Source organism: Schistocerca americana, chromosome 4 (assembly GCF_021461395.2).
Source record: "Schistocerca americana isolate TAMUIC-IGC-003095 chromosome 4, iqSchAmer2.1, whole genome shotgun sequence".
Taxonomy (NCBI): domain Eukaryota; kingdom Metazoa; phylum Arthropoda; class Insecta; order Orthoptera; family Acrididae; genus Schistocerca; species Schistocerca americana.
The window spans coordinates 139989779-140009774 of NC_060122.1; the positions used below are offsets into that span (position 1 = coordinate 139989779).

The following is a 19996-nucleotide window of genomic DNA, read 5'->3' on the forward strand; positions in this document are numbered from 1 at the left end:
AGTACACAACCAACACAAAACAATTTAATTATAAAAGCACAGCATGTCTTGCACAAAAAATTGATTGATATGAGGCTTTTGTTCTTTCAAATCTATATTAGTCTGCTACAGTATTTCAGTGTCATCATTCAAAATGAATAAAAGTAAGTTTTCTCCTTTATTACTAACCATTTTTACATAAAAGGTGGTTTTATGAGAGCTTAACAAATATATACAGCACACTTGCTTTCTGTATCCCGACTTACTTTGACTGTGCAGCAAACTGCATGGCAGCATAAATAGCTGCCTCCACTTCCACAGTGTCATGAGAATCAAGGCTGCGGCGTATACTGTGGTGAACTTGTTGTCGTTCTGGGATGATGCCTGCCACACTGCCAAGCGTTCGCAACGTCAGTGCTCGTGCAACCTGTAAGTAGGTGAACACAGACAGTTTCAATAACTTACCCAGAGATTAAACTTGAAATCTGCTGGATCAGTAGGATGACAACTTCACTGGCTGGCCATTTTTACCACTTTGATGTAAGATAAAATTTATACTTTTCTGTTTTCCAGAGCTTCAGTTTACTGCTACCTCTTTAATGGCACAAGCAGTATGTTTGGGAGGCAGGCTAGATGCCAATAGATCACATTGGAACAAGTGAGAGATGATGTTATTGAAGTATCGTCACAACCCTAATGTCAGCTGAGAGAGAGAGAGAGAGAGAGAGAGAGAGAGAGAGAGAGAGAGAGAGAGCGTGAGCGTGCGCGCGCACGTGTCTGCTTGTTTCACAGGTGAGGTGTATGCTTTACAACAAATGTTTACACAAATAAACAGTGATACAAGCTGTGACAAGGTTTTAAAAAGAAACAAATGAAATTGTCACTACCTTTTATAAATCCAATCCTACATCACAAAAAAGAAAACAGAAAACAATGAAATGAGACAGCAGTCCATTGCATTCCAAATTACTTGTTTATTTTTTCCCCATATGACATATTAAGCAATTCACATCCACTACAGCTAGCATACAGTACTTACTGGGTCATTTGAGTGTATGACACTGTAGATTCGCCGAACAAATTCATCAACATTTAGTATCTTGTCAAGATGCTTCTCACTCTGCTGGCATACTTGCAGCACCCACACACGGAGAAAGTTGTTCCTGAAAAAAGTTACATGACAAATGAATTACAACATTGACCTTTGATACTACAGTATACTGTAGTATAGTATAGGACGTAGGTCGAAGGGGTTCAGCTAGAACTTACACCTGACAGCTGTAGATGACGTCATGGTCTACGACAGAAATTTTAAGACAGGAATAGATTTCACAATGAAGACTCAAACTCAACCACATGTTGAACATTCATTCATTTTCTACAATTCCACTTTCAAAATACATACTTTTCCACTGTTTCTTGTCTATTGATATTGTCAGCCATGTTCTACTCATATAACAAGTTTAAAAATAATGACAGGATCAGGTAGTGACTGAGGGAGAAGCTGAGAACAGTCTTAGTAGAGACTGGGTTTGTGACAGATGGTGACGTGGGCAGTCAGTCCTAGGTCTTTTCTCTGTCACTTGTCACTTCTTTCAGCTGTGGCAATATTTGATACCAATAAAAATGCCAAGTTGCACCATGGCTTGCTGTCATAATACAAATATCTTTGTTGGCATTAATTGCTTGAGTTGTTAAGGGCTAATATATGCAGCATAAGATACCAAGAAACTGAAGAAGAATCAGCAAGCTCTACTTCTTTTCTCTTCTTTTTTGTGCCTTTCTCATGCATCTGCAAAAGGTCAGCACGGTCAATTTAAGGAATGGCCATATTCCCTTCCTGTCACCATGCTGTATCCCCCCCTGCATCGGGGCAGAAAGTACGTACCCCAACTGTCTGTGTGTAGCATTATTTATGTGGAAGTATGCGAAAGTTTTCTAAACGTTTGTGAACCATGTAACTGAGGCAAAATGTGGGTACCTGTGTAGTCTTCACCTAGGTTAGTTGGTTGGTTTAAAGGTGGGAGAAGGGACCAAACTACAAGGTCATCAGTCACTATATCCTAATAAAACAATGCCACAAGTGTGAGAATAAAATGGACGAAACATGTAACACAAAACAGAAAGAAAGGAAAAGCCGCAAAAATGAAGGGAAGGCAATGAACACTAAAAGGAACAAAACAGGACAAGAAAACAACAGAGAGACGTTATAAACAGAAGAGAGTAAAACATGAAAGCAGATTACAGTCGCTAGCCAATCACGAGTATAAAAAGGGAAAGCCATCCACTCTGCAAAACATTAAAACCTCCAGCCTAAAAGTACTAGAGTGGAGGACACAGAGGGACAAAAGACACGCGCTAAAATCTACATAGAAGAATAAAAGCCACTCTCACAGATAAAATGTAAAACTAAAGCTGCTGTGGAGGCATTGTCACCCAACACCGAGGGCAGGGTGCTAGGAAAGTTAAAAGTCTGCCGCAGAGCGGCTAAAAGTGGATAGTCCAGCAAGAGGTGGACGACTGTCATTTGGAAGTCACAGCAACACTGAGGTGGGTCCTTGCAATGGAGTAGGTAACCATGCTTTAGGCACGTATGGCCAAAGAGGAGCTGGCAGAGGACAACTGATTCCCTGAGAGAGGCCTGCATGAAAGACTTCCACACATTCACAGTCTCCTTAATGGCACGCAGTTCGTTGTGCATGCTGTTATGCCATTCTGTCTCCCAAAGCCGGAAAACCCTGCGGTGTAAGAAAGAATGCAGGTCAGCTTCGTAGATGCCTATCTCCAGAAGCGGTTTCTGCATCACCTGTTTGGCCAGCCTGTCGGCAAGTTCGTTGCCTGGGATTCCGATGTGTCCTGGGGTCCACACAAACACCACGGAACGGTGGGACTGTTCCAGGGCATAGATGGACTCCTGAATGGACGCTAAAAGAGGATGGCGAGGGTAGCACTGGTTGTAGCTCGTAGGCTGCTCAATGAGTCAGTACACAGGAGAAATGCTCTCCAGGGCATGAGCAGATGTACTCAAGAGCACGAGCTCTGTGGCACTGAGTACTGCTCAATATGTCCTCCATGAACATATGCAAAGCCTACGTGACCATCAGCCATTGACTGATTGGTGTAAACCACTTCAGAGCCCTGGAACATGTCAAAAATCGAGAGGAAGTGACAGTGGAGAGCGGCGGGGTTAACGGAGTCCTTAGGGCCATGCAAAAGGCCCAGATGAAGCTGCGGCCGAGGCATACACCATGGCGTACGTGAACAGACTGCAAGTAGAGGTGGTAAAGAGAAGGACTCCAGTTCGGAGAGAAGGGACCACATGCGAACTGCAATTGTTAGCTCCGATCTGGGCCACCGGTGCGGGAGATGGACTGCCACGGGCCAGAAAAGGAGATGGTAATTCGGATGCTCAGGAGAACTATGAATGTGTGCTGCGTAACTGGCGAGCAGTTACACACGTCTGATCTGCGGTGGAGGGACACCAGGGCGCTGGTCACCAGACTTGTCCTAAAAGCTCCTGTCGAAAATCGAACCCCACAGTGGTGCACCGGGTCGAGGTAACGCAAATATGAGGGTGCCACTGTACCATAAACCAGACTGACATAGTCAAGGCAGGATTGAACAAGGGCTCTGTAGAGCAGTACCAGTGTAGAGTGATCTGCACCCCAGTTGGTGCTGCTCAGGCAGTGCAGGACATTGAGCTGCTGCCAGCACTTCTGCTTAAGCTGATGAAGGTGATTTAGCCAAGTCAATCGGGCATCAAAAACCAGTACTAAGAATCGATATGTCTCCACTACAGTGAGTGGATCGCCATTAAGGTAAAGTTCTAGTTATGGATGAACAGAGCGATGCCAACAGAAATAAATGGCACTCGACATTGTGGCTGAAAACTGGAAGACGTGGGCTAGAGCCCATGACTGTTCCTTATGAATGGCTCCCTGTAGACGCCACTCAGAAACACCAGTACTGGAGGAGAAGTACGAAATGCAGAAGTCATCCGCATAGAGAGAAGGTGAGACCGATGGCCCTACAGTTGCTGCTAGACTGTTAATAGCCACTAAAAATAGAGAGACACTCAATACGGAGCCCTGCAGAATGCCATTCTCCTGAATATGGGGGGAACTATGAGAGGTACAGACTTGGACACAGAAAGTACGGAGCGACAGGAAGTTTTTGATAAAAAACGGGAGTGGGCCCCGGAGACCCCACTCATACAATGTGGCAAGGATATGATGTCACCAAGTCATGTCGTACGCTTTACAGAAGTCAAAAAAACAGCAACCAGATGTTGGCGTCTGGAAAAGGCTGTTTGGATGGCAGACTCGACGGACACAAGATTATCAGCGGTAGAGCGACCCTGGCAGAAGCCGCCCTGACATGGAGCCAGTAGGCCATGTGACTCCAGGATCCAACCCACCTGCTGAGACACAATATGTTCCAGCAGCTTACAAAGAAAGTTGGTGAGGCTGATGGGCCGGTAGCTATCCACGTCAAGCAGGTTTTGACTGGGTTGGAGCACCGGTATGATGGTGCTCTCCTGCCATTGTGATGGAAAGACGCCATTGCTCCAGTTCCAGTTGAAGATGATGAGAAGATGTCGCTTGTAGTCGGACGAGAGATGTTTAATCATCTGACTGTGGATCCGATCCAGACCAGGAGCTGTGTCGGAGCAATGTGTTTAAGGGGGCTGAGGAGCTCCCACTCTGTAAATGGGGTGTTATAGTGTTCAATGTGGCATGTAATGAACAAGAGGACTTTCCTTTCCATCCGCCGTTTGATGGTGTGAAAGACTGGGGGTTAGTTCTCAGACAGAGAGGCTCGAGTGTAGTGCTCAGCAAAGTGCTCGGCCAATGCCATTTGCATCGGTAGATAACATGCCATTGATGTTAATGCCAGGGACATCTGTTTGGGTCTGGTACCCAGAAAGACGTCTGATCTTCATGCAGACTTTGGTAGGCGACGTATGGCACCCAATGATCGACACATAGCTCTCCCAACACGCCTGTTTCTGTCATTTTATAAGCTGGTGTACACGGGCATGGAGCTGCTAAAGGCTGTAAGGAAGGGTGCCATTTATGTTGCTGTAGAGCTCACCGACACTCCTTAATTGCCTCAGCGACTTCCGGCATCCACCAAGGGAGTGTCTTTCGCCGAGGGCACCCTAAAGAACATGGGATCGCTTTTTCCACCCTGGCAATGATCACTGTAGTGACCTGTTCAATGACAACATTGATGGCACCATGTAGGAGAGACTCGGCGGTGACAGCAGAGGTGAAGGCTTCCCAGTATATCTTGTTTAAAGCCCATCTGGGTAGCTGTCTGTGGACATAAGGCTGGGGAGTTACAGGAAGATGGGGAAGTGGTCACTACCACATAGATCGTCATGTGCTCTCCAGTGGATAGATGGGAAAAGGCCAGGACTGCAAACCGGAAGAGCAATGGCTGAATATGTGCAATGTGCCACTATGAAATATGTGGGGGCACCTGTACTTAAGAGGCAGAGGTCGAGTTGTGACAGCAAATTTTTGACCTCCCTACCTTGGCCAGAAAGTATGGCGCCACACCACAAGGCGTTATGTGCATTAAAGTAGGGAAGGTTTAGGGGTTGATCAATCAGTACAGCCAATACGTTCAGGGGTATTGCACCACCTGGAGGAAGATACATTGCAGACAGTTATTTCCTGTGTTGTCCTTATCCTAACAGCCACAGCTTCAAGAGGCGTTTGAAGGAGCTCAGGTTCACTACATACTGAGTCAGGATATAGATACAAACTCCACCTGGGACTCCAAACCAACCAACCAAACTCCACCTGACACTCTATTACAGTCGCTATGTTTCCAGTAATATCCCTTATAGCCGCGGAGGGCAGGGGTCCGCATTGGCGGGAAACAGGTTTCCTGGAGGACAATACAGAAAGCGGGTATAAAGCTTAATAGTTACCATAGCTTAGCCAGGTGGCGGAAAAAACTGCCGCAATTCCACTGGAGGATTATGTGATAGTGAGACTGGGAAGGCATGAAACACTCAATGAGGAAGTTTACACCTCAGGGTCACCTGCTGCCACCAGATGAGTACCTGTGCGATCGACATCCATAGTGTCTGAGAGCACAGTGAGATCTAGGTCCTCAGCGGATGCCAGGATCTCCACCTCATTTTAAGACACAGAGCTTGTAGTTAGTGGTGGTGTGGGTGCCACCGCAGTGCCTTGGTTCTTAGGGGTCTTTCTTTCTGGAGAATCCTGCAGTCTGGCGAGCAAGGCAAATGGTGCTCTCTGCAGTTGACACAGATGGTAGGCGGGGCACAGAGAGTATTGGGATGTGAAGGACACCCATAATGCCGACAGGTGACACTGGAAGTACAGTGGGAAGACATATGCCTGAACTTCCAGCACTTAAAGCACTGCATCTGTGGAGGGATATATGACTATACGTCACAGCAGTAGACCATCACCTTGACCTTCTCGGGTAATGTGTCACTCTCGAAGGCCAAGATGAAGGCACTGGTGGCAACCTGATTGTCCCTCGGGCACCAGTGGAAACGCTGGACGAAATGGACACCTCGCCACTCTAGATTGGTGTGCATCTCATCGTCAGACTGCAAAAGAAGGTCCCTGTGAAATATGATACCCTGGATCATATTTAAGCTCTTGTGGGGCGTGATGGATACAGAAACATCCCCCAGCTAGTCACAGGCAAGTAGTGACTGCAACTGGGTAGAAGATGCTGTTTTGATCAAGACCGACCCTGACCTCATTTTGGACAAGCCCTCCACCTCCCGAAACATGTCCTCTAAATGCTCCACAAAAAACTGAGGTTTCATTGACAAGAAAGAGTTCCCATCAACTCTCATACACATGAGGTACTGGGGTGAATAAGCTTCGCAGCCATCCTTAGTGTGGCCACGGAGGGGGTGGTGGTGGTGTGTGTGTGTGTGTGGGGGGGGGGGGGACAATTTGGGGTCGTATTTCTAAGAAATGAAGTTAGACCTTGACTGCTTAGAGACTGTCGATGTTTGACCACCAGCAAGAGTTGACATACGCTTCATGGAGTGTCATCTGCACTGATGCTACCCACTCCGACCAGGGGCCCTCCCCACAGGTGCCACCCAAATGCTGCACAGGCCACCTGGCAGAATGGCCTTTACTGGGAGTCCCAATACCCCAGGGTGATGGGCATGAACTCCTTGGCATATGCATGGAGTTAAAGGCGCAGGTATCAGCAGAGCAATCCCCGTGTGGTCATGGGGCTACAACCAACAGGGTACAAGGCGGCCCCACCACAATGGACTGGCTACCGTCGACAGCACAGAAAGCGATACTGCACAGAGGATGGAGGGAAACTCACCTAGGAGAGTGACCTTACACAACAGCTGGAGAATGAGCAGAAGTGCAGATCCACATCAACAAAGGATTCGAGAGGTCTCAGTGCATGATGGACACTATGCACCATGTAAGGCGCCCTTCCCCAATTGGCTCGCTCTTCGGGAAAATTTTGAAAAGTGGAGGTCAAACCCGCAGGGGACCATCACATTAAGGCCGAAACGTGTGAGACTCCTTTTAGTCACCTCTTAAGACAGGCAGGAATACCTCGTGCCTATTCTAACCCCCAGACCCACAGTGGGGGCAGGGGGAATTTTATTCTTTGCAATGAGTATGGTTCCTTTATATATTTTTTAAACACAACACACTAATCAGTTATCATATGTTCATAACATATCTTAATAGTACACATGTAACTGATCAAAATATGATGACAGCAACACTTACCCTATGCGAAACAAATCTGCCAGTTTCAGCAAAGACGCATTTATCAGTATTGGAAATGGATATTTCTCAAATAACCTAGGGAACCTGACAATTGCCTCACATTGTTCTCCAACTCTGCCAGATCTTAATCCTGAAATGAATGATCATATATAATTTGTAAACACAGTGTGCAACATTCTCTTACATAATTGTGTGCATTTGATTACTTATATATTATTATTTATGTGGACAGAAAGGTAACAGATATTTTGCCCCACAAATGGCAGACAGCATTTATGCAAGGAAACAATTTCAAAATCTGTTACACACAAAAATACACTTTTTTAAAGGTACACTATATGAAATCGACAACTCTGAAGATTGCTGAAGATAGAAAATAATTATCAGACACTTGTTACAATTTTCTGTTTCATACATGTAGGCTGTAATCTGAAAATTAAAATAATTCGTTCATCTAACATCATTAGTGAAAAAAGTAGTGAGGATTCACTGAAAAGCACATGACTACATTTACTTCCCCATTCTCCTCAAATTGGAGTTAGATCCTTTCTAATGTTCATCAATGAAACATTCAATCCTAACATTCTTCTCTTTGTCATGCACAGTCCAGTGATACCTGTTAAACTCAGTTTGTAGACTGATTCATTAGTGCAGTTAAAGGGAACTAAGCAGCAAGCGCATCATTCCCTTCTTCCTTTAAAAATCAAAGACTAATGGATTCCACGACAAGAAAAAGGTGGAGAGCTAGTTTGATCTTTAGCTGCCCTCTTGCCACAATATGAAGAGAAATCAGGTACAAATGTACTGCACTGACACAGGTAACTACAAGCACCATGTTGAATGGGCTCTCACCAAATGCGGTGCCTTTGTGTTAGAGGACAGTACCCTTTTCTCAGTTGTGTTAAAGCCACTTCTTTTTGTGTAACTGGAGAAATCATAGACACAGCAAGACTTTTTGCTTCATCAGTTGTAACTTGTTATTTTGTACTTCCAGCCACACATTCTTCCACTGATACATAACTTTCCTCCTCAACAACAACATAATACCACTCAACCACATCCACTCAGAGCAGTACATTACTTTCGTAGCACGTGCCCCTTGCTGCCGTGTCAGCTTGTTCCTTTCCCAGGATTACCACCTCGCATGCTACCAAGAAGAATGATAATTACTTTACTTGATGATGTAGTAAGTGAAATGTGTTTTGCATTTTTGGCCCACATTGTCTTCTGAGACACTATATGAATGGTCTATTGAACAGTTAGGGAGTGGGTGAGAAAGTTATTCCACTGATTGCGATTCACCTGCTCCATTCTCTTCAGGTCTGTCCTGTAAGTTGCTTCTTTGTTCTAAACATATGAGCGTGTTTTTTTAAGTAAGGTCCATTTGAACATAAGTGCACAATGAAAGGTTATTTCAAAAAAGTATTTCAACATAGTTGCCAAGTTTGTTGAAACACATATCATCCCTCTCAACGAATTTTAAAATACCCTCATCGTAAAAACTTGTCACCTGCTGCAATAACCAAGAGTTCACTGCCACTTTCACGTCATTGTCATCAATGTAACGGTTGCCACTGAGGTGATGTTTGAGGTGGAGGAACAGATGGTAATCACTCGGTGCAAGATCAGGACTTTGGGGTGAGTGGTCTAAAACTTCCCAGCCAAAACTGCCCAATAAATCGTGGGTCTGACCTGCAGTGTGAGGTTTTGCATTGTCATGGAGAAGGACAATTCCCTTTGTCAGCATGCCACGTCTTTTGTTTTGAATCGCTCTGCACAGCTTTCTCAGGGTTTGGCAGTATGCTTCTGCATTCATAGTGGTTCCTTACTGCATGAAAAAAAATGGCTCTGAGCACTATGGGACTTAACTTCTGAGGTCATCAGTCCCCTAGAACTTAGAACAACTTAAACCTAACTAACCTAAGGACATCACACACATCCATGCCCGAGGCAGGATTCGAACCTGTGACTGTAGTGGTCGCGCGGTTCCAGACGGTAGCGCCTAGAACCGCTCGGCCACTCCAGACGGTCGTTGCATGAAGTCGACCAACAAAACACCATGCTTATCCCAAAACACCGACAGCATAATAAGAACTTCATTGCACACTCAAGTCTTTGGTTTTTGTGGTCCTCTGTCAGGAGTTTTGGGACCCAACGGGAGCACAGTTTCCAAAACTTTAGGTGTTCAGAAACAATGTTGTAAAGCATTGAGCTCGACATGTCAGGAAATTCATTTGAGAGGCCTGTTATTGTGAAGCACCTGTTTTCACGAATCCTCACTTCAACTGAAGCCAAAAAATCGTCTGTAATCAAAGAAGGGTGACCGGAGCAGTCCTCATCATGGACAATGTTATGGCCATCTTTGAATTCTTGTACCCACTTAGGCATTTTGCTTTCACTCATAACACTATCACTGTACACTTCGCAAATCTGTCAATGAATTTCTGCAGCAGAAAGGTTCCTTGCTGACAAAAACCATATCACTGAGCAAACCTCACACACAGTGAGCGGGTTAATAGTCTGAAACATTTTGAAAGCACAGAGCAGAACCGTACAGGTTAGCTACAGAACTTAAACTGAGCACAGTTGTTCCCGAAGCATGCGGGTACACGACGCACTTGCTCATTGCATGCGGTAAGTGTGCCAACTACTAGTGTCTACAACAAAACAGACCTTACTTTAAAAACACACCTCGTAAATGGTTTGTTTTTCTTCTGTGATTTACACACATTTCTATCTGCAACTAAGGCACTTTAAAATGTTCATAGCCTTTAGAGCTCTTGCATTGAGATGGTTCAGTGTAATACTTCACACACCTCCCCCTCAGTGACAGAGATCAAATAGATATTATTTTTACTATTGTTGCCATTTTAGTGGACTTCATTTCATTACTGTTAAGAATTGGGTTCAATCAGTTTGTCACCTGTGTAATTTATATCCACAGAAATTGTTGTCAATGGCTTTCTCTAATGAAACACATGATAAAAACTATGCAGGACTTTTTCCTCTCTCACTGAGTGAAGCACACATATTTGTAGTTATGGAGAATATTTTCCACACCATAATGATACTCACAAAGAAAACAATAAAAAATAGTGAGTTATATTAAGATGCCTCAGTTACATTATTTACTACTGACCCCTATCCGTTTCAATTTCACAAGTGAATAGCTCTGACTACCTAGCAGTGATGGTGCACATATTTAGGAGTAAGTCAAGCAGTGTTTCAATAAAAACATGTTACATCAGATGTGGAAACCAAATAAGTTTCTTATTTAGGATGAGGCCCAACAACTTTACTGATTCCTTAAAACTAAGAGTGGTCTCCTCCAATAACAGTTCAGGTTGAGTAAAAACATTGCATACACACATACCTATTTGGGGAAAAATTGATGCCTGGGATTTTAGCCCATAATTCTAGTCTTCTTAATGTTAATTGCAGTTATTGAGCAGTCATCCCAAGACTACAAGAAAAAGAAAAAGATCAAGAAATTTCCCACAAAAAGAGAGCATTGTACAGGGCTCTTGGCTTTCGACACTATGCTGTTGACGGTTATTGAGTAACATTTAACATTCTCCCCTTACAGAAACCATTCTTCTGGATATGTCAGACAGAGTGCACTGCTAATTCTGAAACTAAAATACCATCCTGAATGGAAGGCTCACACTATAACAGGAAGACAACCCCAGAAGCCCCATTCATACAGTTGCTGCAGAATACTGTATCTTGGTTTAGTGTTGTAGGCCTCTAAAATATAAAAGAATTACCACCTTGAGGCAGATTAGACTGCTGAGTGTAGAGCAGTACTTATGGAAACCACACTGAAGGTGACTGAGGAGTCACCAGATTTCCAGAACCCGTAATAAACAACTTTTGATCATTCACTTCAGTGGCTTCCCTACGCAACAGGTAAGCGCTAAACTGCAAAAACTACGTGGTTTGCTGTCAACCTTCCCAGGTTTCTGAAGGGGAATCATGATTTCTTACCTCTAAGAATTAGGACATTATCTCTCAAACTAAATTATGCGGTTCTTTGACTTAATATTGAAATGTTGTTGTGTTATTTGTCTGGCCCTACTGTTGTATTGGTCTAAATCCTTCATACAAAATGGGCAGTTCTGCATATCAGTGTTACTGGAATGTGGGCTCTTAACTGGCATTAGATGTAATTTGTTTGAAATATTTCTTTATTGTCTGGGCTGCAAATTCTGACCAATTACTATTCTCATCGATCCTGCTCATTGACTCACATGATTATAATGTGAAATGGTTAACAGAATGTAAAAATACTGCAATGACTACTTTTTGTTGCCTCTGACAATACAACAGGCTTTTGCCTCAGCGGTGTGAAAGGCTGCAAGACTATCGGCAGATACATACAGTGAAATGTTTTTAGTGCTACCCCCATGTCCCTGATGGCTAAATAGCAGTCCTTGCTCCACCATGGGGCTAGCTATCTGCTAGGTTTAACTGACAACTTCGGGACAGATGCATCAGGAGCCCTGTGTATGATGGTAGCGACATGTTCTACCACCCAGGGATGCTGAATTGATGTTGGACTACATTGCTGTACACTCTCTAGCGATCTTTGTAGAAGATCTATTCAGGTGGCTTGGTGGCAGGAGCTGATGTGTCTGACAGGTGGATCCAAATGGAAAAATTGTGACTATGCTATAAGCCCATAGCACTTCCTGAAGGACAGTATCAAAAAGTGTGGGGGAGCAAAGTGACAATCTGTGGATGATTCTGGTGCAGAGCTGAAAGTGTCGCTTTCCATGTATAGGCGAGGCAGATACATTTGACAGGAGGAACCTCTGACATACTTGGCCCCTGGGACAAGAGTATATGGAGCCTGAATGTGTGTGATATGCACCATTATCTCCTAGAATTAGAAAAGGTCACGGGCGTTCAGGGTTGAAGTTCCGAAGAGCCTCATTATTGACATGTTCTTGAAGAGGGAGACAGAGAGCACAGTCATCCTTAGTAGTATGTAAATCTGACTGTCTACTGCTTGAGGGTGTGTGGTGAGGGAGGCTAATTGGTACTAAATGGCTTGTATTGTGGACAAATACTGCCACTCCATGCTTGGTCCTCTCATCATCTGTATTTTCACTCCTGTGGATGGTGCAGCCTTCTAACATAAGGTTGTCAGAAGGTGTGCATTGTGTCTCTTGTAAACATATGTACAAGAGGTCAACCTGAGCCTCCAATACTATCCATAAGATCTGAACTGTAACATAGTAGATGATATCACTGATTACTGGACTGAATCATTCAGAGATTAAACATTACCTAAATGAGTGATCATAGGACAATGAAACTTTGTGGAAACATTTCTAAGGACATGCAGAAGAAAAATAATGACCAAACCATTAAAAGAAACACATTTTAATTTCCGCATGGTAAGGTAACATTTGTTAATTGTGCACCATGTTTATGTTCCAGGTTACAAACATCGCTCAATCTGAGGACCATCTGCATCCACAAAAGCCTGGAACCACATAAGAGATTGCTCTACTGTGGGCTGAAACATCTCAGATAGGATGTTGGCTTCCTCCCTCGGTATTCTCATCTTCAACCTCAATGTGTTGTGTGTCCCATTGATAAACCCTATCCTTCAGGTAACCCCCAGCCAGAATCAGATGGGTTCAAATCTGGTGATCTTGGTGGCCAAATTGTCATTTAATTTGAACTTCTGAATCACGTTCTTCAACCCCGGTGCAGAAAGAGGACACTTCCGTATTCCTAAAATGCACCAATATTCATAGAGAGCTTTGTGAGTAAAACTCTGCACACCTTGTCCAGACCAATGTTGACATAATGCCCATTGTTACTTGTGTTTCAACACAATGTTGCCATAATGTGCTGGCATCTAATGGTAAGTCATCGATCTAATACTGCTACCAATGCAAACCCTGCAGCTCAAAGTCTGAACATCATTCCCATCAAATTGGATATCCATATGACGAATAGTTTTCACTCTGCACTGGCTCAATTAGTGAAAGTTTCATTATAACAACACTGAATATACGTAAATGTTTCTTTCAAAAATAAAATTTCTGCCCAGCAAGCTAATTCCTTTGAGAGATCAAGTGCCTGTTTGTGTGTCATAGTGACGTAACATTCTACACAGGTTTTGACTTCATTTATAGAAAAATATGCTGCAGAATGTTCTATCATTGTCAGATGGGTTAGCTTATTGCATGGGCTTGGGCAGGCAGTGTCAGAACCACATTGCTGCGATCTAAAAATGGGAATTTAAAGATGCACCTATAATAATGTTACTGAGGGATACTGGAAGGGTAGGGGCTATCAAATGGCAGTGGGTGTTTATTTTTTATATTTTTGGATGGGGAGGGGGAGGTTTCAGTTGGGTTTGTTTCGTATATAGCACTGATCATTTTTTATTTAGACCTGAGTTTCTCCTGGTGTATACAATTTTCAAACAACTTATGGGTATTCAGCCAGGTAATATTTTCAGAGACCGCCAATATTTCAGCGGGAATACACCCCACCATTTTCAAGGCAAACTGCAACTGACAGGCGATGTACAGGCAAATTTAAAACCTCAGTTCTTAGACTGATGCAGGAAAGATAACATACACTAAACACTTGTGCCACCAAAGATGACCATAGTCAGAGATATCGATAATGGGACTACGAACTAGGAGGTGAGGTGACATTGACTCTATACCTCTGTTTTTTGACGATGGAGGGAGCAGGATTCCAAACAGAGTTTAAACAAAAACTTCCATCCCTGTTTACAAGGTTGCTCGCTAATTTAATCTCAACTGCCTCCTCAATAACACTGTCCCAACAGCTGGACGTGCATGCCAATATCTCGGTGTTGTTATATAGCATGGGGTGACCAGTATCTAAGCAATGTTCGGCAACAGCAGATCTACTGGGTTGCTGTAATCATGTGTGCTGTTTATGCTCAGGACATCGGTCCTCCACGGTCCTGATAGTTTGACCAATATATGCCATGCCACAGCTACAAGGAATGTGATATACACCCACTGTACACAAACCAAGATCATCCTTAACAGAACCCAAAAGCACTTTAATTTTAGATGGAGGTCGGAAAACACATTTCACATCGTATTTCCATGAAATACAACTAATCTTGTTGGAAGTGTTTCCTACGTAAGGCAAAAGGCAGTAGACTTAGGTGTTGACTCAGAATTATCATCAATCACCCGATGCACAGTTTGTCGATAGCGCAACACACGTTCAATTGGTCTATCACTATAACCATTTTAACGAAATGTAACTTCAAGGTGGGACAGCTCAGCTGGCAAATTCTCAGCATTAGAAACGACATGTGCCCTGTGTACCAAGGTATGAAGTATCCCTACACGCTGAGCCGGATAGTGACAACTATTAGCCTGTACATACAAGTCAGTGTGAGTATGTTTCCTGTAAACTGCACGTCCCAATGATCCATCATCCTTCTTCCTAACCAAAACGTCAAGAAAGGGAACCCAGCCATCCTCTTCAACTTCCATTGTAAAACAAATGTTAGGGTGGATCGAGTTCAGATGATCTAGAAAGGCATTCAAATTCTCCCTACCATGAGCCCAAAAAACAAAAGTATCGTCAAAATATCTGAAGAAACAGGCGAGTTTCAAAGGTGCCAACTCCAATGCTCATTCCTCAAATTCTTCCATAAACAAATTTGCGATCACAGGAGACAACGGACTACCCATTGATACTGGTCATTGAATAAAAAGTAAGTGGATGTCAACACATGCCGTGGAGTACCGATATACTGAGCATAAATGGCACACATGATTACAGCAGCCAAGTAGATATGATATTGCTGAACATTGCTTGGATACTGGTCACCCCGTGCTATATGACAACACCGAGATATTGGCATGCATATCCAGCTATTGGGACAGTGTTATTAAGGAGGAAGTTGAGATTAAATTAGCAAGCAACCTTGTAAACCAGGATGGAGGTTTTTGTTTAAACTCTGTTTGGAATCCTGCTCTCTCCCTTGTCAAAAAACAGAGGGATAGAGTCAATGTTACCGCACCTCCTAGTTCACAGTCTCACTATTGATATCTCTGACTTTGGTCATCTTGATGGCACTAGTGTTCAGTGTGTGTTATCTTTCCTGCATCAGTCTAAGAATTGAGGTTTTAAATTTGCCTGTACATCACCTGTCAGTTGCAGTTTGCCTTGAAAATGGCGGGGTGTACTCCCATCGAAATATCGGCGGTCGCTGAAAATATTACCTGGCTGAATACCCGTAAGTTGTTTGGGACTTTTTTATTTAGGTTTTATTCAAAACTGTCTTTTCCAGAAGGTATTGCACTTATTAACAAACATTACGACATCGTGAGTGGAACAGGGATGGTATCACTACAATAAGTAAAACCACAGGAAATGTTTACAAATAACTTTAGTGAGCATACTCATGATATATTATCTACATCCAATGTGGGATACACTGACTCTGTCTCATACATGTGTGTGTCATCTGCTCAATTAAAATATAAAATACATGATTTAAAAGTAATTTATCTCTACTGTCTTAAAACATTTTTTTTACCCTCCTCCCTTCTTCCTCTTTTCCACTTTTTAGTTCAAATGTTAAGTCTAGTAATGAAAATGTATGTGTCAAATAACACACGCTGCCTATAGCAGTTACGGACAAACAGGACCAGTTACGGACAAACAGGACGTGCAGGAGCACCACCTACCAGAGGCAACGTAAGGCTAGTGCCTCTACTCTTCAGCTAGTCGGCACATGTCACTAGCTCTGTACATGACATTCATACATTCTGTAGGATATACTGCCATGTATTATATTTGAATGTCATATATATGCAAGTGGCACATGACACATTGTTGGATCTATTCTCAGATGTGTGATGTTTTAAAAAGTTTTACGACAAGGCCATACAGTAGAGAACTATCACTTTTAAAACATGTCTTTTAAATGGTGATTAAGTGAATGACACACACATGTACTAGACAGAGTCAATGACTCCCACATCAGATATAAATAATATTTGACCCTACATGGGTATCCATCACTAAATTATTTGTAAACATTTTCTGTAATTTTGCTCATTTTAACAATACCATCTCTCTACCTTCTGAAGAAGATGATTTTAAAACTGTCAAAACCATGGTCAAGATTTAGTAAACCTGTATTTTGTAACTGGTTGGCTGTTATGTCCAATGCACTGAAGCTCTTGCATGCAAAATTGCTGAAGCACAGACATGTTTAAAATTTGTTAAGTTGTGTTATTTTATTATGTTTGATGGATTTTCTTTATCATTTGGCTTTATTGCTGTTCACAAATCTCAGTCCTCCCTTCATGACAAAATATGTGGCTGGTAAGTTGAATGTTCTTGTTTTGTTAAAGTCATTTTTGTTGTAAAGTTACAATTTTTAAATTTGGTAATTTGAGTTTCTTTTAATAGTGTGTGCCATCTTGGTTGTTTACCTTTTATGTTAAATTGATGTTAAAGTGATATCAAGTGTGATAGATTTCAAACATTTTGGTTCTCTAGAACAGTATCCACATTTTTAGTTCAGCTATACACATCAAGCGATGTTTCTGAAACCACAGATCATTAGTTACAGCAATTTTTGGCTTGCTATATTCATGTCCCATTTTGGTATGCTTTACTGGTATCTGCATTTTAAGTCGAGCCGTATAGCTCAATTGATGCAGATATTGCCTTTTATCAGTTTTCACAATTTGTTGCCATGTGCATTGGTATAGCCTTTTGGCTTTGTGGACAGCTGTCACCTTCTGGGCTTCTCTATCTGTATCAGCATTTTATGCCATACAGCTCGTCTGACTTTTTTGATACCACCTTTCATTAGTATTCACGATTTATGACTGTAGTATTAGCACCACCTTTTGGCTTTCTGTACTGGTATCAATCTTTTAAGTTGAGCTATACAGATCAAGTCATGTTTTTGATAACAGTTACAGTTGGGTTGCACTTTTTTTCCTATCTAATGTTGTATCCTTTTTCTGTGACTGTTCTATTTTGTAAATGTCACTATTATCATAAGTTTGTGGTTGTTATTGTCGATTTTGGTTTGTCCCTGCTCAAAACTACCAATTTTCCATGACTGTTCCGATAGCTTCAATATTTCTTATTAAGAATTTGTATGAATCTGTGTTTGACATTTATGTTTTTGAGCCATGGGAATGTCTAATGTTATTGGTCACCATTTTGAAATCATCTTGGGGATTGATTTGACATCACTGGTGAAAGCCGACTGGTGGTATTGCATGCTCTGCTGCAATCCTATGCTGTGTTAAAAAGCTTTACCTCTTCTACACATTTTCCTAAACTGCTCACATTCCAATGCAGCATAAGAGCCATTAATCAAGAGGGGGGGTTTTCTTTCACCCTGTCATTCTTTTCTGGTAATATGTAAGACAGTTAGTGGAGAAGTAAGACAAGCTCTCAAATTTTTAACACACATCTCCCGTTCCCCTCAGAGCTGTCTTTATCAGTTAACACTATGCCGTTCAGCGATACAACAGTGGTGTCGTGCACAAAATAGTGGTCAACAGCCAGCAACACCACAGTGGTGTCTTGAGCTTAGTATCGCGCAGTGGCCAGTGAAAGCACTTTAGTATCTTTTGCATTCTGTTGGTGTTTTGGTTAGGTAACAATAAGTCACACATGACAACAAGTTTTTTGTTTTTATAAGTACTTGTGCCCTTTCATCATGGCGGACAAAAGAGACAATAGGATTATTTATGATAAATGTGCGGACGTCTTGTCTGATGTTCCGGAGCCGGCCGCTGTGGCCGAGTGGTTCTAGGCGCTTCAGTCCGGAACCGCGCTGCTGCTACGGATGCAGGTTCGAATCCTGCCTCAGGCATGGATGTATGTGATGTCCTTAGGTTAGTTAGGTTTAAGTAGTTCTAAGTCTAGGGGACTGATGACCTCAGATGTTAAGTACCATAGTGCTTAGATCCATTTGAACCATTTGTGACGTTCCCAATGACTTGGCCGATTGAGAAGAAGACATTGCATATCAAAAAAATGAAAGTGAAGCAGAATTGTAGGAAGATAGTGAAATATGCCCAAGAAGAATTCAGCGAATGCTACAGTTGCCAACTGATTTGGCTGAATCAGAAGAAGAAGACAGTACACAGTTGTCAGACTTTGATTTACCGAGGGCTAATAATAAATTTGAACGATCACAGGCTCCAAACATATTTCCCAAAGATACACAGAGTGTCGAGTATATCGTAGAATTATATATTGAGAATGATCTAACTGAATATATTAGCAATGAAACCAACAAGTACTACAGTCAAAATTGCAATAGAAGGAAACTGGATTAAAGAAATGCCAAATTTGTCGATGTTACGGGATCCGAACTTAGAAAATGGTTTGGGCTTGCTATCCTAATGGGAATTGTAAAAAAAGCGTGGATCAATGATTCTGGTCAACGAATCCATTGATAGACACACTGATATTTTGCAAAACGATGTCCTGCAACTGATTCAGACAAATATTATCAATTTTACATTTTTCTAACAGCAACAACAAACCAGATAATGCCGACCAGCTTGTCAAAGTGCAATTTGTAACTGATTATTTTTCCAAAAATTTTAAAGAAACATTTAATCTAAGTCAAAACATCTCAAATTGAAGGAATGATACCGTGGTGCGGACGTTTAAATTTTAGAGTTTACTATCCGTCGAAAATTACGAAATATGGCATACTCATTTGGATGCTGTGTGATTCGAGTATGGGATACATTTCCTCATTCAAGATATATTCCGGCACAGGACAGCCTTTAGCAAAAACAGTGATGGAACTATTGACACCTTGTGATGGAAAGTGGCATCACCTCTGCATGGATGATTATTATAACAGTGTAGAACTTGCAGAGTAGTTACTTGAACAGAAAATTTGAGTTAGTGGAATGATACAGCAAAATAGAGGATTTCAGGAAAATTAAAGGACACAAAAGACAATGTGTTTGAAGCTTGTCATCAATGGAACGGTGAAAAGCTACCGGTGACAAGCCAAGTAATATGAACTAGGGCTGCAGGCGCCAAGCGAATAAATTTGTACGAGACGTGCGGATGGCAAAGTGTTAATACCAATGCCCTCCCATCAGCAGGTTTCACGTCAGGTTCCTGTGGATTTGAACCGTTTGTGGGTGTGGAATTCATATTTGTTGTTGGGATAAATTCTGTTTTGATAAAGATGAGCTGCTTTGTATATCTAACTTCATGATAAAAGA

The 19996-nt window shown here is 42.3% G+C and overlaps 1 protein-coding gene across 1 annotated transcript in view; it reads right to left on the bottom strand.

Moving 5' to 3' along the window:
• Positions 1-19996, bottom strand: part of LOC124613032 (integrator complex subunit 7) — a 157348-nt gene that overhangs the window by 126517 nt on the left and 10835 nt on the right. The window contains 3 exon segments of the mRNA XM_047141600.1: positions 246-406; positions 1019-1142; positions 7746-7875. Coding sequence (XP_046997556.1) covers positions 246-406; positions 1019-1142; positions 7746-7875 — 415 coding nt within the window.